The sequence below is a fragment of the Rattus norvegicus genome, chromosome 3, assembly GCF_036323735.1.
Source record: "Rattus norvegicus strain BN/NHsdMcwi chromosome 3, GRCr8, whole genome shotgun sequence".
Taxonomy (NCBI): domain Eukaryota; kingdom Metazoa; phylum Chordata; class Mammalia; order Rodentia; family Muridae; genus Rattus; species Rattus norvegicus.
Genome location: NC_086021.1, coordinates 166,859,677 through 166,883,190, shown reverse-complemented (window position 1 = coordinate 166,883,190; position 23,514 = coordinate 166,859,677). Strand labels below are relative to the sequence as shown.

Below are 23,514 nucleotides of genomic sequence, written 5' to 3'. Positions count from 1 at the left end.
CAGAGGGGAAAGGCCATGTCGGCAGAAGTAGCTGCCAGGTATCCGGAAGCAAATAATTGGCCCTGCCATCTCCTACAACAGTCAGAGTATGGCTTAGGTCCTGCCATCTCCTACAACAGTCAGAGTATGGCTTAGGTCCTGCCATCTCCTACAACAGTCAGAGTGTGACTTAATAGGAAAATTAAGTTAGGAGGCGAAGGGAAAAAGCCATTACATGATATGATATCAGGAAGAAGGGCATTAAAAAAATTACCACTGTCCTTACCACATCAAATGCTTTCCTTCCCTTTGGGGCCCCTTTGCTTCCTCTCCTAGTACAGGCCACTCTCACAAGGCAGATACTGTCCCGTGTTCCCTAAGAATAATACCCAGAACGTACTGCACCTGAATTCCGAAGGAGAAAGGGCTGAAGAAACCATTGCCCTTTCACCCAGGCCAGGCTCCTTAAGGGCCACTGAAAGAAGCCGGGCACTCACTGAGGGAGGGGACCCATGCTGACAGGGAGCAGCACAAGAGACCAGGCTCAAGCACTTGTCCATTTTATCTTGTCCTGCTCACACTTTACACGATCTCCTGTTACACACAGGAAACAAGGCTAGACTTCCTGCCACAGTTCACAGGGTCTTCCAAACTCTGGACAGACTTACACCCAGATCCCACTGCCTCAACCCCACCTCCCACTCTCATTTTCCAGAAGCACAGTCTCAACTTAGCAAAAAACAGCCCCACTGACTCCTCCACAGAAAAAGGGCCCCAGTGAGCTCCCCTGCAACACTCAGAGGCCCTTGCTCCCAGCTCCTATGATGTTCTTACTGATTCTAACCATAGCTCTGGTGGAAGGCACTCCTCCCTCTGTCCTGAGCTTTCCTGTCAGACTAGCTTTGTATTATCCATACCCGACTCCTCCCGATCTGTCCTAACTCCCAGTACTGTGCCTGAGAAACACTGGATACCCTAGGAGTAGGGAGGAGGCTTGAATCTGAGTGTGGTGTGTGCTGAGCAGAAACCAGACAGATCTGCCAGACCTGTGCTTTCTCCACCACTCCAAGGCCTTTTTATGAACAGCCAGCTAAAACTTTTGATAAGCTTTTGATGTTGCAAAATCCAGCATTAGGCTGACAGATGGCAATGCCAAATTCTGCCACTAAACGAGAGCCAGCACCCAACTACCGGCTGCTGTGTGCTCCTCTTGTACTCCCTGGGTGCCCATCTTCCCTCTTCTTTACAATAATCCACACTGAAGAGTCTAGAACTACAACAGAGATCTGCAGTAAACTCAGAGGAGTGGGAGGGAAAGTAATCTCCTAGAAACTCCTGCTTCAGCTCTGGCCCCCTTCATTGCTGGAGCTCAGCTTGCAAAGATGCCACCGCTGGTTTAACACAAAGCAGCCAGTGAGGAAGTGGCCTGCCCAAAGGCATGATTTTAAATAGGCTGCTGGCTCGGCAACCATGCAAGGGGAGAAACTGGAGAGATTTGAGGGAGAAGGAAAGGACCATAGAGCAATCCACTAAAATCAACAGGACTCAGGGCTGCAGAGTCACTCGCATGCAATATTTTAACTCACTTAACCAAGCCATCTATACCAAAGACAAGGAAACATTGGCTCTTTCAACACAATTACCTTTCTAGAATGTCCACAGACATGCAGACACCCGCGGCTCCACTGAAGGAAGGTGGTGAGAGAAGCTGACACAAGATCACCCACAAATTTAAAACCTAGCTTCCTAGGCTGGGGGCGGGGCGCCCACAAGGATTTCATCTTAACTTTTGGAGGCAAAGGTTTCTAAGGAAAGACGCTCAGTGGTTAAGAGCTCACGTTGCTCTTGCAAAGATCTGGGCTTGCTTTCCAGCACCTACATCAAAAGGCCCACACCACTTTTAACTCCAGCACAGGGGATCTAACAAGAATCACCTGACCTCCACAGTGATGTGCAAATACTCCCCAACATACATGTACACATAGTTAAAAACAGTAAAATCCTAACATAAAATTTAGGAGTCAGGATGTTTTCTCTTGGAAGGGTAACTGCTTAGTTAGTAGAGTTCTGCTTTTATTGCCTATGTGCCAAATCAAAGCTGTAGTTATATGAAATGCACACATGGTCTTCACTTTCTAAAAGGCAGTTCTGGAGTATGGGGGGAAAATCATTTGCTTGTTGACTGGGTGCCAGCCCCTCACCTAGGGTGTTGTGGACACCATCAGCCTCCTCCCTCACAGACTCATCCAGGCGCTCCAGATTCTGCACCAATAGTGCGACCACCTGTCCATCCACCTGTAGGAACAGGAAGCAAAGGGAAAGATGAGTACATCACAGGTCAGTCCCCATTCCCACAGTCACAGTTCTCCCTTCAAATAAACAAACTGAGCACAGAACTGGCAGCCTGCTGCCTCTCAACCCATGGCTCTTCAAGGCACCCTGAGGCAAGGAAGGAGTCCTGATCCCATCCTTCCTAACCTCGTTAGTCCTGACCAAGGCTGGGAAGCCAGAGATGAATGACACAAAGGAAAACTCAGGGTTACAAAGCCGGTGAATGCACGGTTCTCATGTTCATTCTCCCACCTCCCCTCCCCTACTCTCTGTCTCAGTAGTACCTGCACATGGTGTAAAACCAGGGCATGAAGCATTGCACAAAAGATGCTTTTAGCTCTTGCTTGATTCACACCTTTTGAGGTAGGTAGGAAACCCATAGTAGCTACAGAATACAGCCAATAGTGCACATCTGCCAAGGAGTGACACCAAAGTCGGGTTTCCCTCTAGAATCTTGAAGAAAGCCTATCCTACTTTATACTGCCAACTGTACAACAGGTTCTGGGGGACTGCCTGTGGGTAACCCCAGGGCATGCTGGGAAGGCAGGCAGGCAGGCAGGCAGGCAGGCAGGCAGGCAGGCCCTGGTTTTCTCTCCTGGGGAAGAGACTATTCAGCTAAGACAGTTGTGATCAGGCATCCAGGAAGACTTGCCTGCTGTGTATAGCCTCCCTCCCCTTCCCAATGCCTTGCTTGCCTTATGTAGGAAATGAGGATAAAGAAGAATTCTGCAGCAATTGCAGGGAAATGTGGGGCACTACTTTTGGCTAAAGAACAACTCAAAATGCCCATGATCAAGTTTGCATCGAGCTTTATACCCACTCCATGTCTTTACCTCACTGGTGAAGAAGAGGCCAGTTCTTTGATAGTAAGCCCCTTACCTCCTGCACCTTGGCACACTTCAAGGTCTTGAACACCTCTGCAGGTAACAGATACCTGAGAAGCTTACCTCACCAAATAACTTACACATTCACTGTGTGCACCATGACTGCTTTCGGACAGTACTCCATCTACCCTGGCTAAGGCTCACGACTCTCACAGACGACACAACAAAGGCTCAGAGAGGTTAGGCACCTGGTCAGAGTCACAGAGCTGGAGGCAATGGTGAGCAACTCTATTACTTTGGAGAACAGAAAGACAGAGAGAAGGATGGAGAGCGCAGTGAGCGTGCCACCACACTTTTGGAGCCTTTGTGGAGAAAGCTGAACTCTACAGACCTGGTTTGACAGAGCCTAAGGGTGACAGCAAGGAGAAGAAAGACAGATGTCAAACAGCCTCTGCTCTTTCTGGGTGAGACTCAGGGGCAACATCGGGACATGGAGAAAATCGGAAATCAGCGGCCTCTCTGCACACCCAGTTGTTAGTGGGTGGCGCTTTCTAAGCTCTCCCTAGTGCCTTGAAGGAGCGGGACGGAGCCCACTGGAGGGGAAGGGGCTGGTGCCAGAACAGGAAGAGCTGCAGCAGAAAATGAACTGCTTCCTTCTCCCCGGGAGGAGACACACGGTCTTGCTCTCAGGTCTCATGCCAATAAGAACATTAGAGTGTTTCCCTTTAGCATTTATGCATGGGAAGGGAAACACAATCTTCGGGCCAGCACAGACCATGCCACAACTTATTTTTTCCTAAACCACCCTGACTGACATATCTCCCCCATTTCTGAAGCGGCAAATGTCACAGCTCTGCTGGGTGGCATATGGCTGGCTGCTGCTACAGGCTGCATGGCAGGCCTCTGCTGCGATGGATGGCTGCTTTATCTGTGTTATTTGTCTCCTTCCTTGATGCTTAGTGATGCTTGCCCTCTCTGCTGTCTGCAAACCGGCAAGATGGTGGTGGTGAGCAGCACCGCTTAGATCCTAGAGCCAAGTGGATATGGATGATGGGTATCTGGCTGGGGGAAAGTCTTTTTTCTCTCGTTACAGAAATCTAACTTCTAACAGGCAGACTTTTTAAGCTTGCAAAGTGTGAGACTCAATGCTTAGTTGGGTTAGATACAATTTTATCTGATTGCAGGAGAGCCGAGAGCAGTCAAAATACATTTAGCTCAGAAAACCCTTAGGAAAGCCTTTGTATTATGCATGGCTCTGGAGTTGGCTAGTAAGGAGTGCAAATTAGCATTCTGCCTACTTCCTCTAGCCTCAGGCCTACCTTCAATTTTCTGGATCTGTGACCAAGTCTGAAACTAAAAACAAATCCTGCTCAGGGATTAAAGCAGCAGCCAGAGCAGCCCTGGCCTCGGACACGAGGGCTGTCTGAGGCCTGGCAGTTCCTGATAAGTCTCTGGTTATTTCTGCTTGTTAGCAGGTCCCCAAACAGCAGGCCTCACTCAGAGGAGCTTCCAGGGCATGATCAGACGTCTTTTTCCACTTGACCAAAGAGGAAGGATATAAGAGAAAAGGAGGAAATAGGAAAGCAGACAGACGAGAGGGTCTGAAGAGGATTCCTTTTCTACCTGGCCCACTCCATGACACTCAAGAGCTAGATTGGAGTTTTTCTACCCACAATATGTTTCAAAAATGTCATGCTTAAGAAAATAAAATAACCCCAAATGTGAGGAAGGAATCTTGATCAAATAAGTTTTGAAAGTCATAATGTTAAAAGCAGGCCTATGTCACCTCTTGAGATATGGGCCTCTAGTCCTGCCCTCCCACTCCCTACCCACAGCTGCCTGTATGGTTGTTCTAAACATCTAGACAGACATTTGCCAATCCCATACCTACAGTCTGCCCATGTAGGCAATCTCACAGAGGCCTACAGAACACAGAAGCACTCCCCAACACCAAGCGCCTCCTCTCATTCTCCCCGGTGCCAAGCTCACTCTCACCTTGGTCTCTCGTCCCTGTTATACCCTGCTCTTAGCCATTTTGAATGGCTGACTGCTTCTTGTACCCAGAACTCAGGCCTTTCTAACCTGACCTCCACATGCTCAGACATTCCATTTTCCCCTGCATGACCGTGACACACTGTGGTGGTTTACCTGTTTCCCCATTTCTTGTCCCACCCTCTGAAAGCAGAGACCCCATTCGTCATACTGAGAGCTACAAGTACCCAGTTTCTAGGATCCAGAGCAAGTCAGCACGCAGTGAGCATCAAGTGGATGAAGACCTGGTGAGTTTGACTTTAGGACAGAGAGAAAGGAGAGGCCGTGACTGGAAGCAAGAAGGCCAGGAAGCAGAGGCTGACATGGTAATAAGCACCAGGCTAGGAAGCAGACAGAGGCTGCCACGGTCATAAGCATCAGGAGACCCTCAATTTCGCTGCACCTGAGCAGCACAAACCAAGCTGCAAACCAGACCAAGGCAGACCATAGCTGTGCTCAGGACTGAGCATTTGGGAAGGGCTGACTGAGGGCAAGGATGGTGTGGAAGGGAGCCCCCAGGCTCTATGTCAAAGGTACACTTGCTCATGTCTACAGAAGATGAGAGTGTAGGCAGCTTCATGCCTCAGCCATTCTTTACCCTGCTCTGATATGACTCCTCCGCACAGTCTGAAATTCTGTGACACTTGGCCCCAGATCTGACCAGTCCTACCCTTCACTCCACAGAGCCTGCCTTCTCAACATCCTGGCCTCTGCCCTCATTACTGAGTCTTCCTTTAAATGAAGCCTCCATCTTTGGATGTCTCATTTAGACCCAGGTCATCCAAAGATTTAAAAACAATTACTAAAAATGCTTTCTGAAGCATTTTCAAACTGAAAACTGTTTAGGCTCACAAACATCCATAAACATGCCAGCACGTGGCAATGATGCTTCTCACCATCGTCTGACATTTACAGATTGCTGGACCTCCACCAGTCCTGGAAAACGGCCAGCAAATGGCGGATGCCCTAAAGATCTCTAAATACATACACACGCCTCACATCTACACTGTGTGACAAACACGAGCGTTACCGCCCCTGTGCAGGTGAAACACAACCTTCACGGGACACAGAGTGAGTGGCAGAGCTGCAGCCCTGACCTGTCCCATAGTGGGACCACAGCTTGGGAAAGACAAACTGGTCCACAGAAGCTATAACCCAACAGGGCAAGTTCCCAGGTCTCTGCTGTGGAGATGAGATGGAAAAGCTCCAAAGAGAAGAGCTGAGGCTGGAGGAGGTTTGACAGGAAGATATGAAGGGTCCCAGAAAGCCCAGGGAGGCTCTCACTGCAGGCCCTCCCATGTCTGGTCACCGCATCAGGAACCACATGTCTGTGGAGGGGTGAGCCAAGAGTTCGCACCAATGCAATAAACCTTCCATCTATGATCTCCAGAGAAGTCCATCTTCTAGGCTCCCAAGTTGATTTGTTCCAAAGCACAAATACTCCCTTTGTGTATACAGAACGGCAATGAACGTGATCCAAAATGTAAAACCCCAAAGATGCCCAAGAATGCCGGGACAGCACTTTGCTCACAAATGTGCTACTCTACTGCTGGGACTTCCAACTGGGAAAACGACCAGGGCAATAACTGCAAACTGCACACCATAATAAATCCTGCCACATGCCCTCTCGCCTCTGCTCCAGCGACTCCAGGCTTCCAATATTGGCCCCAAATTAAAACTATGACAGCAACTCAAGCCTTGTAATATGAGGATACTTATCAAACTTCTTCCTCAATGTGGCATGAGGGTGAGATAAACAGAAGCCTACTCTCCAGCTCTGCCCACTGGCGTTTTCTGACGGCTTCTGAGCGACGGCAGAAAGCACACAGCACACCGGACTCCAGAACGCTCAGTGTTTGTGCTTCACAAAAGCCCCACCAGGATAAAGCCGTAAGAGCCAAAATCTTAAAATAATATAATCATAAAAAATCCCAAACAAATAGGAAATCCTGCACAGCAGCTACCTAATGGCTCCCAAGACTGAGGAGGAACTGTTTCCTTCCAGACAGACAATAAAATCTGCAAGATGCAGCCTTTGTTGGTGGGCTTGGCAACACGAAGACACAAAGGGGGCTTTGTGTGAGCTGCCACTTCTATGTAGTTCACAGCAGCCGCCTGGCTAGCTGTTCCCTTCTCATCTTCTCCATTCACACAGGCAAAGGATGGTAATTAAAACCAGCCCAGGGACTAGGCAGGAAGGCGCACACAGGGCCACCGTAATTAACCTCTGGAAGGTAAGACTGCACAGATGACACTTCGGAGAGACAGTGCAGGAGGGAGTGTCACAGCCTTGCGACAAATGCTCCTCAAAACAAAGGCTACCCTGGCAGAATCCTTCCCTTGCTGTACAGCAGTTCTGAGGAAAAATAAAGGTCTCAAAGCCCATAAAAGTGGCAGCTCACTCTAGGACGGAGCCTGAAAGGAAAACAGCCATAGAGATTTCATGCTAGCAGCACAGCCCCTGCTGGACTCCAGCCGGGCCCAGAGACTCATTCCTCTCCAATGGGTTGTCAACCCCTCCACTTATACCACATCAGCAGTGAGCTCGATGTGGGGGAAGATCTGGTGCTGAGAACCTTAAGAGAAGTGGTAGGCCATGCTGCAGAGTTGTCTCCTAGGCACTGGAGTTCCCAGTCCACCTACTCTGATTCCCCAGGCCTGTGGGTGGGGCCTGAAGGCAGCTTTAGTGCCTACCATGAATGGCTGCAGTGGCATCTGAGAAATTACAGACTGCACAGAAATCAGCACTTGCCACTATTCTTATCAGAGAGAAGTGGCAGGAGAGGAAAGGGAGGCCCAAAGTCCCTAGCAGTGAGCAGAAGGAACTCCCATCAGAATTAGGGTAAGAGGCTAGACCATATTTGCCTTCCCCCAGGCCAGCATACTGCCTTTTCAGTCTGGAGGAATCCCTCAGCAGGCAGGGTCAGAGCATGCAAGCTTCTGCTTCAGTGGACACAGGCCTGGCTGAGGGCCCAGGAGGAGTCCACGTCTCTGGCTTACCTGGTGGCCAGGGGTTGCCTTGGTGCTGCCTGGGTAACTGCTAAGGAAGTGAGTGATGTAAAGCCTTAAACACAGAAGAAGCAAAGGCAGGCGGAGATCTGGGAATTCAGATCTCTGAGAGTTTCAGGCTAGCCTTGTCTACAGATCAAGTTCGAGGCTAGCCAAGGTTGCACAATGAAACAAACTAATGATGCGGTTCTCACCTTCGAGAGATCTCAGGTTTTTGCTCTCCATTTCTTATATTTTTGGTTGTGAGCCTAGCCTTTAACAGCTGAGCCATCTCTCCAGCCCTTTGCTCTCCATTTCTAATCCCACCCCCAGTCTCCCTGACGACCCGTCTTGTGTACAGTAAGTAGCCATGTCCATCCTTACTGCAATTATAAAGCTGGAGACAGAAAGCAAACATCTGCGAGATAGATCTCTCTATCCAAAGGTTAGCAGCAAACCAGTGAGTGAGGGAAAGACACAGAGTCAAAGCGAAGAGAGAATACAGAGATACTGTTCTGCCTCTCCTGGGACTTGGCTTCCAGGAGGATGTGGTGAGGAATAAGCTGGGCTAAGGAAAGGAGGAAAGTCCTGCTTAGAACACTTAGGTAATATGCTAGGCTCCTCTAGTCTCTTCCCTCCCGGTCGCACAGAAGAGAGCTCCTCACCAGCCATCTCTCCACACTTCCAACCAGACTCAACCCAGCAGTCTATGGATAGCACTTGAGCACAGTGGCAGGTTAAGACCAACACATCACATTCCCACCCAGCCTGAAGCATGAGCGACTTACAAGGGCATCGATGAGAACTTCTGCTCCTTCTTCACTCTCGTGGAGGGTGTCTATGTCTGTCAGCTCCTGAAGGAGATCGACCACAGCTATGGACACATGTGATGGGTGTTAAGGACATTCCAGGCACACTGAAGTCCTGCTTACATCTTGTTCAATGTTTGGCTTTCCTTGGGTCACCAGCCACCATCATTGTATGTTTTTAACATCCTCAGGTTTTACTACTGTCCTTCCTCCATCGATGGGTCTCACTTCACTTACAACATAGTTTGCAGGTCTACTGTGTTTTCATAATTTCCAGGCTTCAAACAGATCATGTGGGGAAACTGCATTTCCAGCCTCTTTACCCCTATCTCACAACTTCAACTCTCAGATGCAGCATGACTGAACCTGCCTGGCACATCTCACCAGCAGAGGCAGGAGAGGTAACTGTCCCTACCAGGGGGTCGGCAGAGACCAGGGCAGGGCGAACTTGCTAGGCAGTATAAAGGAAAGGGTTTCCATGGGGCAGCATTGAGCCCCAGTCACACTCCTTCAATCCACACAAAGAAGGTGAGCATTGGGGCTGGAAAGATGGTAAGTGCTTCAGAGTGTGAGTGTTAGGAGTGTGAGTGTTAGGAGTGTGTCAGGAGTGTGAGTGTCAGGAGTGTGAGTGTCAGGAATGTGAGTGTCAGGAGTGTGTCAGGAGTGTGAATGTCAGGAGTGTGAGTGTCAGGAGTGTGAGTGTCAGGAGTGTGTCAGGAGTGTGAGTGTCAGGAGTGTGAGTATCAGGAATGTGAGTGTCAGGAGTGTGAGTGTCAGGAGTGTGAGTGTCAGGAGTGTGAGTGTTAGGAGTGTGTTAGGAGTGTGAGTGTCAGGAGTGTGTTAGGAGTGTGAGTATCAGGAATGTGAGTGTCAGGAGTGTGAGTGTCAGGAGTGTGTCAGAACTGTAACTGTCAGGAGTGTGTCAGGAGTGTGAGTGTCAGGAGTGTGAGTGTTAGGAGTGTGAGTGTCAGGAGTGTGAGTGTCAGGAGTGTGAGTGTCAGGAGTGTGTCAGGAGTGTGAGTGTCAGGAGTGTGAGTATCAGGAATGTGAGTGTCAGGAGTGTGAGTGTCAGGAGTGTGAGTGTCAGGAGTGTGAGTGTTAGGAGTGTGTTAGGAGTGTGAGTGTCAGGAGTGTGTTAGGAGTGTGAGTATCAGGAATGTGAGTGTCAGGAGTGTGAGTGTTAGGAGTGTGTCAGAACTGTAACTGTCAGGAGTGTGTCAGGAGTGTGAGTGTCAGGAGTGTGAGTGTCAGGAGTGTGTCAGGAGTGTGAGTGTCAGGAGTGTGTCAGAACTGTAACTGTCAGGAGTGTGTCAGGAGTGTGAGTGTCAGGAGTGTGAGTGTCAGGAGTGTGAGTGTTAGGAGTGTGAGTGTCAGGAGTGTGAGTGTTAGGAGTGTGAGTGTCAGGAGTGTGAGTGTGAGGAGTGTGTCAGGAGTGTGAGTGTCAGGAGTGTGAGTGTCAGGAGTGTGAGTGTTAGGAGTGTGTCAGAACTGTAACTGTCAGGAGTGTGTCAGGAGTGTGAGTGTCAGGAGTGTGAGTGTCAGGAGTGTGAGTGTCAGGAGTGTGAGTGTTAGGAGTGTGAGTGTTAGGAGTGTGAGTGTCAGGAGTGTGAGTGTCAGGAGTGTGTCAGGAGTGGGAGTGTCAAGAGTGTGAGTGTCAGGAATGTGAGTATCAGGAATGTGAGTGTCAGGAGTGTGAGTGTCAGGAGTGTGTTAGGAGTGTGAGTGTCAGGAGTGTGTTAGGAGTGTGAGTATCAGGAATGTGAGTGTCAGGAGTGTGAGTGTCAGGAGTGTGTCAGAACTGTAACTGTCAGGAGTGTGTCAGGAGTGTGAGTGTCAGGAGTGTGAGTGTTAGGAGTGTGAGTGTCAGGAGTGTGAGTGTCAGGAGTGTGAGTGTCAGGAGTGTGTCAGGAGTGTGAGTGTCAGGAGTGTGAGTATCAGGAATGTGAGTGTCAGGAGTGTGAGTGTCAGGAGTGTGAGTGTCAGGAGTGTGAGTGTTAGGAGTGTGTTAGGAGTGTGAGTGTCAGGAGTGTGTTAGGAGTGTGAGTATCAGGAATGTGAGTGTCAGGAGTGTGAGTGTTAGGAGTGTGTCAGAACTGTAACTGTCAGGAGTGTGTCAGGAGTGTGAGTGTCAGGAGTGTGAGTGTCAGGAGTGTGTCAGGAGTGTGAGTGTCAGGAGTGTGTCAGAACTGTAACTGTCAGGAGTGTGTCAGGAGTGTGAGTGTCAGGAGTGTGAGTGTCAGGAGTGTGAGTGTTAGGAGTGTGAGTGTCAGGAGTGTGAGTGTTAGGAGTGTGAGTGTCAGGAGTGTGAGTGTGAGGAGTGTGTCAGGAGTGTGAGTGTCAGGAGTGTGAGTGTTAGGAGTGTGTCAGAACTGTAACTGTCAGGAGTGTGTCAGGAGTGTGAGTGTCAGGAGTGTGAGTGTCAGGAGTGTGAGTGTTAGGAGTGTGAGTGTTAGGAGTGTGAGTGTCAGGAGTGTGAGTGTCAGGAGTGTGTCAGGAGTGGGAGTGTCAAGAGTGTGAGTGTCAGGAATGTGAGTATCAGGAATGTGAGTGTCAGGAGTGTGAGTGTCAGGAGTGTGAGTGTTAGGAGTGTGAGTGTCAGGAGTGTGAGTGTTAGGAGTGTGAGTGTTAGGAGTGTGAGTGTTAGGAGTGTGAGTGTTAGGAGTGTGTCAGGAGTGTGAGTGTCAGGAGTGTGAGTGTTAGGAGTGTAAGTGTCAGGATTGCATATTGTTCTTGCACAGGACCCGAGTTCAGTTCCAAGCACCTACACCAAGTAGCTCATAACTTCCTGTAACTCTGGCTGCTCCAGGGGATCCAATGCACCTCTCTGGCTTCCAAGGGCACCTGCACACATGCACCCCTCCCACAAAGACCTAATTAATTATTTTTTCAGAGCTGAGGACCAAATCCAAGGCTTGTTAGGCAAGCGCTTTACCACTGAGTTAAATCCCCAACCCCCTAATTAATTTTTAATGTATACAATGGAATTGAAACATGGGGAAATAAGAGGAAAAAGAGTAAAGTTTAAGCAAAAGGAAACAAGGAGGGGAAAGAAGTGATTTGAAACCAGAAGACAAGCTCTTCTCTGTCTCTCTTCTCCCCCACATCACCTGTGTTTACAGAATGTCCGTGACTAATAAAGCACGACAAAGTGGTGAAGACAAATCCATTCATGGTTCTGGTCCCCAGTCTCCTCCTCTGTGAAAGGATAATCACAGACACTTTACGTCCCCTACCACAGACAATAAATCACACATCTCAAACAAGGACACAGACTGGGAACCGCACATATGACCTGAGTGAGGAGATGGGAATGATCTCCTGAAAGGACACTGGCCAGAAACCAGGCAACTAGGAAGACGGGGCCATGCAAGCTCGGGAGGATAGGGAACAGATGCTGGAGTTCATCAAAACACAGAAGGGGAGAGAGGAGAGGACTAGGAGGGATGTTCTGATTTGATGAAGAAAAGGTGCCTAAGTGAGCTGGAGAGAGTGTTTCTATGGGTAAGAGAACTCACTGTGCAATCTAAGTAAGGATCTGAGTTCAGATCCAAGCACTGACATAAAAAGCCAGGTGTTGGGGTGGAGGGGAGACAGGAGGATCAATCATGGGGATTGCTAACCCTCAGCTTAGCTCAAGCTTCAGTAAAGCCATGTATTTTAGGAACAAGGGGAGAGGAATAGAACAGGACACCCAACATCCTTCTGTGGTCTCCATGAATACAGGCACACACTTGTGTGTACGTGCACGCACACACATACAGACATAATAAAAAAATGAAAAGTAATGTTTTGTTTGTTTTATCCAGATAGGCTTTCTTTGTATAGCCTTGGTTGTTCTGGAACTCTTTCTATAGACTGGGTTAGCTTTGAACTCACAGAGATCCACCTGCCTCTACCTTCCGAGTGCTGGGATTAAAGATGTGCACTACCACATGGTAATTTTTTTAAAAGAGAAAGAAAACAAAGTGAAGAGGTACACTAGGGCTCGTGTGGGCACGACATCGTGCTGTGAGGGCTGGGGTCAGGGCTTGTGTAGGCACGATGGTGTGCTGTGAGGGCTGGGGTCAGGGCTTGTGTAGGCACGATGGTGTGCTGTGAGGGCTGGGGTCAGGGCTTGTGTGGGCACGACGGCATGCTGTGGGAGCGAGGGTCAGGGCTTGTGTGGGCACAACAGTGTGTTGTGAGAGCTGGGGTCAGGGCTTGTGTGGGCACGACAGTGTTCTGTGAGGGCTAGGGTCAGGGCTTGTGTGGGCACGATGGTGTTCTGTGAGGGCTAGGGTCAGGGCTTGTGTGGGCACGATGGTGTTCTGTGAGGGCTGGGGTCAGGGCTTGTGTGGGCACAACAGTGTGTTGTGAGAGCTGGGGTCAGGGTTTGTGTGGGCACGACGGTGTGCTGTAAGGGCTGGGGTCAGGGTTTGTGTGGGCACAACAGTGTTCTGTGAGGCCTAGGGTCAGGGCTTGTGTGGGCACAACAGTGTGTTGTGAGAGCTGGGGTCAGGGTTTGTGTGGGCACGACAGTGTTTTGTGAGGGCTGGGGTCAGGGCTTGTGTGGGCACGACGGTGTGCTGTAAGGGCTGGGGTCAGGGCTTGTGTGGGCACAACAGTGTGTTGTGAGAGCTGGGGTCAGGGTTTGTGTGGGCACGACAGTGTTTTGTGAGGGCTGGGGTCAGGGCTTGTGTGGGCACGACGGTGTGCTGTAAGGGCTGGGGTCAGGGTTTGTGTGGGCACAACAGTGTGTTGTGAGAGCTAGGGTCAGGGCTTGTGTGGGCACGATGGTGTTCTGTGAGGGCTAGGGTCAGGGCTTGTGTGGGCACGATGGTGTTCTGTGAGGGCTGGGGTCAGGGCTTGTGTGGGCACAACAGTGTGTTGTGAGAGCTGGGGTCAGGGTTTGTGTGGGCACGACGGTGTGCTGTAAGGGCTGGGGTCAGGGTTTGTGTGGGCACAACAGTGTGCTGTGAGGGCTAGGGTCAGGGCTTGTGTGGGCACAACAGTGTGTTGTGAGAGCTGGGGTCAGGGTTTGTGTGGGCACGACTGTTTTGTGAGGGCTGGGGTCAGGGCTTGTGTGGGCACGACGGTGTGCTGTAAGGGCTGGGGTCAGGGTTTGTGTGGGCACAACAGTGTGTTGTGAGGGCTAGGGTCAGGGCTTGTGTGGGCACAACGGTGTGCTGTGAGGGCTGGGGTCAGAGTGCACAGATGGTAGGGAATGTGGGAGCCAAGCCTGAAGGGGACAGCCCACTCCAAAGCTGCGACACAGAGAGTGGAGAACTGGAGACAAGGTCAAGCCTGGACAGTCTTAGTAGCAGCAGAAAGAAAAACAGAAGAGGCAGGACACACTGACAAGAATGGCAGAGATGCTGACTACTAACTGATAACCTAGGGATTTTATGAATATCTTTTGCTAAAAGAAAAAAAATGAAGATTTACTGACTAGGTGGCCGTCATGAATAAGTAATTACACTTTTTATATCTCTTTTACTCTTAAAGGTGATATTTACCCAAACTACAAAAGTGCTACAGACAGGATAATGAGCTTAAAGGTCTTTGGACAAAAATCTTTCACATTTTATAAATGAAGTAACCAGAAAGCTGTTGACACAAAAGACCATGGGTCATACTTGACAAACGGTAAATCCAACTACACAAGTCATTTCAATTAAATTTTAAAAAAGCTAACAAATTATGCCTAGAAACCCAAGTGTTACCCTGTAAGCAGGGTTGCCCTCCATGAAAGCCAAAACAGTCACCATCATAAAGCCAGCACTTCAAATGCTGTCACTGGACCAGGGGCCAGGCACTGAGTTCTCACGCCAGCACTGCACAGTAAAGCACGGTCCTCATTTCATACCAGAAAGCCCAAGTGCACCCGCATCAGAAGGGCAAAGGGAGCCTTCCAGGGCCATCCCTGACCCCAGTCACAATGCCCTGCCTTGCCTTCCACACTGATGTATGCACGGCTCAAGCATGGCTAGACTCAGGTAAACTCTGGTTTAATGGAATTACTGTAATCGCAGGAAAGAAAGACCCAGTATTTATTTCTACCATAAATTATTAAAAGTCTTAGGATAAAGGATAAAATGTTAATAACTCCTCGTCTAAGAAACTCCCACATTTAGACTCTCGTGAAAAGTTCTTAGGTGTGATAACCCATTGTCATGCTTACAGCAACGTTCTTTCTAACATCTACCCACACACCCATTCACCCATCCCTCTATCCATCCACAATCCACCCTTTTCTCCCTCTCTCCCTCCAATAACCTACCCAGCCTTTGTCTATTATCTACCTATCTACTGATCTTTCTATCCACCCACCAACCCACCCACCCACACCTTGACCCATACACCAACCCAACCCTCTCCCGACTTCCCATTCCTACCTGCCCCTCCATTCGTCCACTGATCTTTCTACCCACCCACTAAGCCCACGTCTGCCCAGTGACTGCTCTGTCTACCCACCAGATGACATCTGCATCCATCCGCTGACCCCATCATTCATCTACCACAGTCACCTGTCTGTATGATAAGGATCTGAATCCAGTACAATAAGTAGTATCATTCCATCCCCTGAACGGCAGCAGGAATGATTACTTATTAATTAGTATGTACAATTATTCATAAAATAGACTCAAGACGAAGTGGATATCAAGGCCACCAACTCATGATGGTTTGATTTTCAATTTGTTGCCTTTACTGTGGTACGGAAGGAGATGTCTGGCGGAAAACACACAGACTTTGGGATTTGAATGTCTCCACAGCATCAACAGGCAGCACAGCACTCTGCTCGGTCTGGGCTATAACTCCTGGCTGGCGTCAGATCGTGAGTGGTGCCCAGATTCCACCTGCATGCTCTTGCTAGACTACAAGTGGCAGCCTAGAAGTCCTACAGATAACTTGTCTTTAAATAGTTCGATTTAGTGGTGGGTTTACTGTACCTGGCTGGATGATGGACAAGTCAGCAAAAGTTTAAGGTCAGGGGTCACAATATACTCATCTTTGCTTTGACGAGCAGAATAGTCTGATAATTAACACCAGCCATATAACCGTGCACAAGTATGTCTCAGCTTCTGTATCTGTAAAACATGGGTGACCATCTACGCCCAACTGATGACCCTGTATGGCTATAAGAAAAGTGGCCACACACACCAAGGTCATATAAGTCAAAACTCAAGTTTTCATATACAAGTCTCCCCTTAGAACCCAGAGCCATCACTGTGGACGCCATTCTTCTGACAGCCTGTGCAGTCTAAAACTAGCATGGTATGGTCTCCTTTCTGGGACACGCTTGTTTGGAAGACCTAACTGTTGTTGCTTCTAAGATATTTAGGGAAGATCTTACTTATTTTTGTTTTGTCTCACATCATGTGCCAATGTATCACATCAAACCCAGGACTTAAAAGCTGGAAAATTGATAATAGAGGTAGTTTTATAGGGAACCCAATGACTTTCTACCTTTTTACCAAGAAAAGTCATTTCATTTAATGTTCTAGTAGATTCTTTTCCTGGCTTGCTTTCCTGCCTCATTTGAGAATAAGCTATTCATCAAGTCTACAAACATCTTTATCTAATCCGCCACTGATTTTATATAAATCCCCAACTTTCCCAAAATAGAATTTCAGAAGCCAATAAAGAGACCATAATTATGACCATCAACTCCTAGGGAAAGTAATATGACCACAAGAAGGAAGGTCATCTAAAGACCAGAAAGGAACAAGGATCAGGATTAAAGATGGACAGACAAGAAGCCTCTACCACAGGCAGACACTGGGCACAGCGCTCTACCATAGGCAGACATGGGCACAGCGCTCTACCACAGGCAGACACGGGGCACAGTGCTCTACCACAGGCAGACACGGGGCACAGTGCTCTACCACAGGCAGACACCGGGCACACAGGCTCCTCCACTGCATTAGAATCTCAAGCACACAAAGTACAAGTTCTCCCATCCCGGTGCAATAGGAAGACAGACAGCTGTCTCTCTGAGACATCATATTATCCCAGAGGGTGTGCACTGTAGTCTAGGGTGCCTTGTGTTATAGACCCAGCATTAATGAGCAAGAACAGGGCTGGGAAAGTTTAAGCTGCTTGCTTAACACAGCTTGGCTTGGTTTAAGAGCCTATTTTGTCACGTTGAGTAAAAGGGCCCCCACTCGCTCCCCTGTATCTGTCCACTCCCAGGGCCATACATCTGCATAACTGTGAAGTGGAGAAGACCAGTGGGGCATGAACAGTCCCTCACACGGAGGCTTCTGGACAAAGGCGGTGCTCCCTTCTGCTCTGTGTTTTGGCTGTAGATATTTGGTTTGGGGCCTGATCCTCCTTAGTATTGGTTCAGAAACTGTTAATCCTATTAATATCCACAGAGATGTGTCCACAAGGAACAAAGTTATTAAAAGAAGAGGAGGAAGAAGAATGGGAGCACTGAACAGATGGCTTTAAAGAAGACAAACCAGTATAGAGTCAAAGGATATAAATGATGTAATGCAGCAAGTGTGGCTTTCTTTCACAAAAATGTTTTTTTACTTTGTGGATCAAGTAGTGTTAGATACAGGTGAATTAAAGCAAATGTATTTCAAAATCCAGACAAGACAGTTCTCTCCTTTGAAAACAGCAGCACAGAGTTCCCCAAACAGGATCTGGATTGTTATGTCTATATTGACCCTAAATCAAAAGATATGCACACACCCTGTCAACACGGAGTGCCTACTCAGACACACAGGCACCAACATGCCACAGAGGAAGTGTCTAAAGCCCGCACAACCACCGTAACCTTTGAAGGCACGGGTTCCTCATGGCAAGATCAAGAGTTAAAGTAAGATGGCTCTACTTTCTAACCTGTCACTTTACAGCTCTTTATTCGTAAGCCTAATCTAAACATGTTCTTTACAACCTGTCACCTGACTCCAGAAACAAGGGTGACGGATCAGTAGGCATTATCTAGGAAGTCATGTGACACGAGACGAAAACAAGACGATTCTCTCTGTTGTGATTTTGAGTCTGGAAATATCAGATTGAGACTAGCTCCTAAAAAGCCAGCAGCTGAAGATATGTGCGTCTTGTTAGACAGGGCTTGCAGGAGAGCAGCAGAGCGGGAACCAGCTCCCTCCCAGTCCAATTAGAAAGAAGGCCCCTTGGCAGCTTAAACTTTCCCAGCCCTGTTCTTGCTCATTAATGCTGGGTCTATAACACAAGGCACCCTAGACTACAGTGCACACCCTCTGGGATAATATGATGTCTCAGTCAGTTGGTTCCACTTTAGCACTCCCAGACCAAACTGCTCAAGTTCAATTGATCCCCGTTGGTCTAAGAAAAACAAGTCTGCTCCTTTTCCAAATTCCCACCGTAATTCTTCATAAAACAGCAAGGACGACTCTACAAGTTCTCCAGCTTGCTAAAGTCTGTGCAAATACTATCTTAAAAAACAATGGGAACCCTCACTCCTTAAAGCTGGTCCACACAAAAAAGAGCTGTCCCACTGCCACCAGGGAAATACAAACAAATTTCTCCCTTCCTGCACACCAGTTACACATCACGGTGAGATCGCTTTTTTTTTTTTTTTCCCCTGAAGTGCAGGGGAGGAGGCAGAAGGAATATATTCTGTTTGGACGGCCTGATCCCTTATTAAAGGACAGGGGCACTTCGATACAGAGCAGGAGGCACAGTCACCTTCCTTCCTCTTTCTAGATAAAGAAATCTAGTATCAGGTATCGGGATACATTGTCCATGACTACAGGCTGGCAGTACAGAAAGATCAGCAGTTCCAACCTCCCGGTAGAAAGCACTGAAACAAACTGGAACCGCCCTCATTTCTGTCCATCAGAAGCTTCGGATCTCTAACCCCCAGTTCCTGACTAGCCCCAAGCCAAGGATGATGCTCCCCTCCTTAGAGTTCCAGGGGCATTTCCCGAGGCTACAAGGGCACCTCCCGACATGCACCAGGCAGTAATCTGGGTGCTTTGCTCCTAGCCACTGGGGCTGTCTCCTGCTTCTTAGTAGTGCACAACACGCTTAGCCTTTAATGGAACAACCCGAGAGGAGTCAAATCTACCGAAAGACTTCAGCAAGGTTACACTGATTGGGCACGCAATCAAGACCATGGCAAATGACACAGTAACAGGATGTTTACAATCTTGGTGCTATGATGACTATGTTAGGAGTTTGTCACAGAAGAGGGTAGCCAGCTGCCATCCGTGGCAATTTCACTATTGTACTCTCTCCTTGATGTATTCCTCTTTGTTTCTTCCGGCAAATTAAGAAAACACCGGGCCAGAATCAAATTATTGGCTAGTAATACTTGAGAAAACGATCTTTCACATCTTTGCTTTTATTATTTTTTACTTTACATCCCAACTGCAGCATCTCTCCGTCCCTCCCTCTCACTTCACTTCCCTGCTATCCTTTCTCTTCAGAAAAGGCTCAAAACAAGGGGAGCCTCCCATGGACATCAACCCACCTTGGCAGGTCAAGTTGCAGTAGGACAAGGGGCATCTCCTACTGTGGCGAGGCACGGTAAGGGGAAAGAGATCCAAAAGCAGACAACAGAGTCGGATACACCACCCACTCCATCCCATGTGTGCTCTCTGGTTGGTGGTTCAGTCTGTGGGCCACCATGGGCCCAGGATAGTTGATTCTATGTGTTTTCTTGTGGGCTTTTATTTTTCTATAGAAACACTCCCAATCAGTTCACACCCAATAAAGGAGGGTGGGGTATTGCTGGCACTCTAAAAATGCTCAAATAGTTTAGGTTATGGGATATTATTTAAAAGTGCGATATTTTGAGAGGGCAGCAGCTGTTTGGTTCCACCTCATGCTTCCTCTAAACACATTTAATGCAATGTAAGGTGGGTCCCTTCCCCCTCTCCTCACAGACCAGAGTTCTACTCTGCATCCAGCCCATAACCCAGCCTCTGGGGGACAGCAAGACAGCTGACGAGCCCTCGGCAGCGGCAGTGGTGCGGAGAGCCAGGATCAACTGTTCAGCAGCTTCTCACGCTTGAAAGGACTGAAGGACGAGGCACAAGCTGTTGCCTCCCATCCGCTGCCTCTTAAGGTTACAACAAGCCAGACTCAGATCCAATTAAAATCCCCATCGTTTATGCTTCCTCTGAGAAGGACAAAGCAAAGATGACCTGTGCTTGGGGGGAACACAACCAGCCATGTATGGTCCTGGGTGATAAATGAAGAGTTAAAAAAAGATTAAAACTTGGAAGTCATGACAGCCATGAAATTGTTTATTCATGGTAAGGTGTTGCGGGCAGTCACAGCTGTACAACAGTAAATCGTTAACAACCGTTTCCTCGAGAATTTCCATTACAGATTACAGATAAGTGGGTAAGGTATTGGGGGACATCCCCCTGATGAAGATAAGCATGTTAGCTTCGAGTCGGGAGGCCGCCCCTTTCCCGAAATCACTTTCAAGAAAAGCCATACTTTGAAGAGGATGACATTTACCCTAATTGCTGCATCTAATTAAAATTAAGGTAATTAAAAATATTTCAAATGCACTTTAAATGTGATGTAGGGCATAATTAAAAATCAGATTTTAAAAAATATCATTAGGGCAGTTGGGTGAGGGCTGGCAGAAAGGAGCGAAGAACGGCTTGGCCCTGGGGAAACAGGAGGAAAATGGCGGTCTGTCAGAGACACTAAAAGGAGATACAGTTTTTCCCTTTAAAGACCAGGATGCACCTTGCCTCTCCCAAGAACACGGATGTCGAGCAGCGCAGCCCATGTCAGTCCTCTCCCCAGCAGAAATGGCCGGGGAATCAGAGATGTTAGCAGCTGGCAGCACGGCTCATGTTGTTTTGAATTAGCAGGAAAAGAAGAATGAGAACTGCGAGTTCCAGAAACAAAATAGGTAATTTCTATCTTAATACACAGAGTGACGGGTGACTTGGCAACTGTCAATGGCATGACAAGGGTATGCTTCAGGAAATGCAGGGACCATGGTCAGGACAAGTCAGTCTTGACTGCCAGTTAGCTGTGGGGTGCACCAGAGAAAGCCAGATCCCTACAAGCTTGCAGGCCCCCAGCCTGGCCTGTGGGGTGAAGTTCCAGGTCAGTAAGACACCCGTTTTCAAATCGAGAGCGGAAGGTGCCTGAGGACTAACCTAGGTTGTCTTCTAACCTCCACACATGCACTGTGTCCTGTCTCCATGCCTGCATGCCCACGCACGCATGCACACACGCACACACACAAATAAATACAGTAGCAAATGAGAGATGAATCAACAAGGTGTAGGCTAAGCCTGGTGAGACTCCAAAGCCTACTATTAAATATGTGAACCAGAGTTAGAATGCTGTCACTGAATCTGCCCTTGAGTAGGCCGGTCTTGTATCAGGTCCTGTTACAGACAAAACAAATATTTATATCCCCACCCCCCATTTCCTATGATGAAACCTAATTTCCAGGCTGATAATAGTTGGAGGCAGGGACTTTGGGAAGTGAAGAGGCCAGAGGCCTCACAGGTAAGACCAATGTCCTTATAAAGAAAGCTGGCAAGCTCCTCACCCTCTCACTATGAGAGGACACAGAAAGAAAAACAAACAAACAAACAAAAAAAAAAGCTACCTGGAACCAGAAACCTGAACTAGCAGATACCAGAATTGCCAGTCTTACTGAACTGTCTAACACTAGAACTACAGGACACAATTCTCTTTGTCATTTATGAGCCACGTGTCCAAGGTTCTTTGTAATAGCAACCCAAGTGGCCTAAGACAATACCCAGCATGCTCCCTGAGCACCTGAACAGTGGACACTGCTGAGGCCCAGACTAAGCGCACACCTAACAGCACTCAGTCGTGTCTATAAATGAACACATGGGACATCTGGCTCTGAAATCGGTGACCCAGAACCCCACAGCAAACCCTGTCAACCCAAGGATGGGCTGAGCCATTCTTAACAATAAAGGCACATAAAGCATCAGAAATGTTTTAAGATTGCCCTTCCAGAAGCCACATTAAAACTATTCACCGATTGATTTCTGTGAGAATTATCAGTCAGGAAAGAGCCTAGTCAGTCAGACATGCTCTCAGGAGAGAGATTACTGGAAAGGTGAAACTAACAGAAGCAGGAGCAGATTTCCTGTGACTACCACTCAAGCAGACCCACGACATTTACCTCTTACCTTTGAAAATCTGGATTCAAACAACTAGACTGTGTAACGAACAGCACACACAGCCCCACGCACAGCCCATAGAATGCCTACACTGCAGCAGCCACACACACAACAGCGGAGACAGAGTATGAAGTGATTTGAGAAGTCATGATGCAGATTTTGTTACACAGAACATTACTAAGTGCCTTCCATGTGCCAGGAGCTATGTGTGGTAAGCCAATGTCTCTGATTTCCTCAACAACACTAAGGGACGAGGTTTTTAACTCTAGCTTTGCAGGTAGAAATAGCAAATTTACTGAAAATGAGGCTAGGAGCCAAGCCCACCTTGTCTGTTTAGTTCTAAAGCTCATTCATCAAGTAGGAAATGCCCAGTCTTCTTTTAAGGAACTAGAAAATAGTAGTGGACAAAACAGACAAGCTTCCCTATCCTCTGGACATCCCGACAAGCACTCTGCCATGGTTCACTGCCTCCTCCAGCCTCAATCCACAGAGCCATCTGTTAGCAGAATGATGTCTCCATCAATGCACTCAAATCTGTCTGCTCTCACCTCAGCGAGGAGCCTCCAAATTCTGATCTGGAAAACTACTGCTGTTGGTGGATGAGCAGTGTGTTCTAGCACGTAGATGAGCAGTGTGTCCTAACACTGACAGAGACCGGGACATTCAGAGATAAAGCTCAGGTTTTCCTGAGTAAAGAGCAGTGTGCATTTCAGGAAGGAAGAGAGAGAGAATAGCAACAGAACCACAGCCCTGACAGCAGCCGTCAGCGGAGACAGGCAGGCGGAGAGAGGAAAGCACTCTCCCGTGTCAGCCTTCCACTGCACGGATCTCAAGGATATCTGTATTATCGTGTCCCAGCAAGCCGAGAAGCGACTGCACAGCGCTCAGCTCCACGAGAAGGTGGTACAGGTCAGGCATGGTGGCCACCACATGCATCTCCTGAATGATATCATTGAGGTCCAGCTCGGATTCCATGAACCTAGGAGGGGAGAACAGGACAGGGTCACTGAACGGCAAGGGGTGCTCTTGGCATGTGAGAACAAACAGCAACACAATCCAGACTGACACAATCTGTCAAAATGTCGACAGCAGACCAACCAAGAAGCACACTCATCCAGACATCATACTGCCACACGGTTTCCTTGGGAAATCGATTTCCTCATTACAAAAATCAATCTTGGATTCAGATCTCATTACAGGGGTCCCCTTACTCCTACAGCCACAGCTGCCTTCTTAAGGCCCTCGAAGCATTCTGCAGCCATAAATGTTCTGCCCTCCAGTCCTATGGATTAGCTACCATTACCCCTTGGGGTGCCATTTACTCTGGGGCCCTGGACTGGATCCAAAGAGGGTTTCTCTTACCCCCTTCAGATCAAGAACCAGTTCTCCTCAGCTGCCCAAAGGAAGAGAAGAAGACACTGCAGCCTCCCAGTAGCAACC

The 23,514-nt window shown here is 48.4% G+C and overlaps 1 protein-coding gene across 1 annotated transcript in view; it reads right to left on the bottom strand.

Moving 5' to 3' along the window:
• Ctnnbl1 (catenin, beta like 1) overlaps positions 1–23,514 on the bottom strand; it is a 161,034-nt gene that overhangs the window by 85,742 nt on the left and 51,778 nt on the right. The window contains exons 4-6 of the mRNA NM_001024870.1: positions 22,914–23,053; positions 8,942–9,039; positions 2,181–2,274 (exon numbers count right to left, since the gene is read on the bottom strand). Coding sequence (NP_001020041.1) covers positions 2,181–2,274; positions 8,942–9,039; positions 22,914–23,053 — 332 coding nt within the window. The remainder of the gene's footprint in view (positions 1–2,180; positions 2,275–8,941; positions 9,040–22,913; positions 23,054–23,514) is intronic.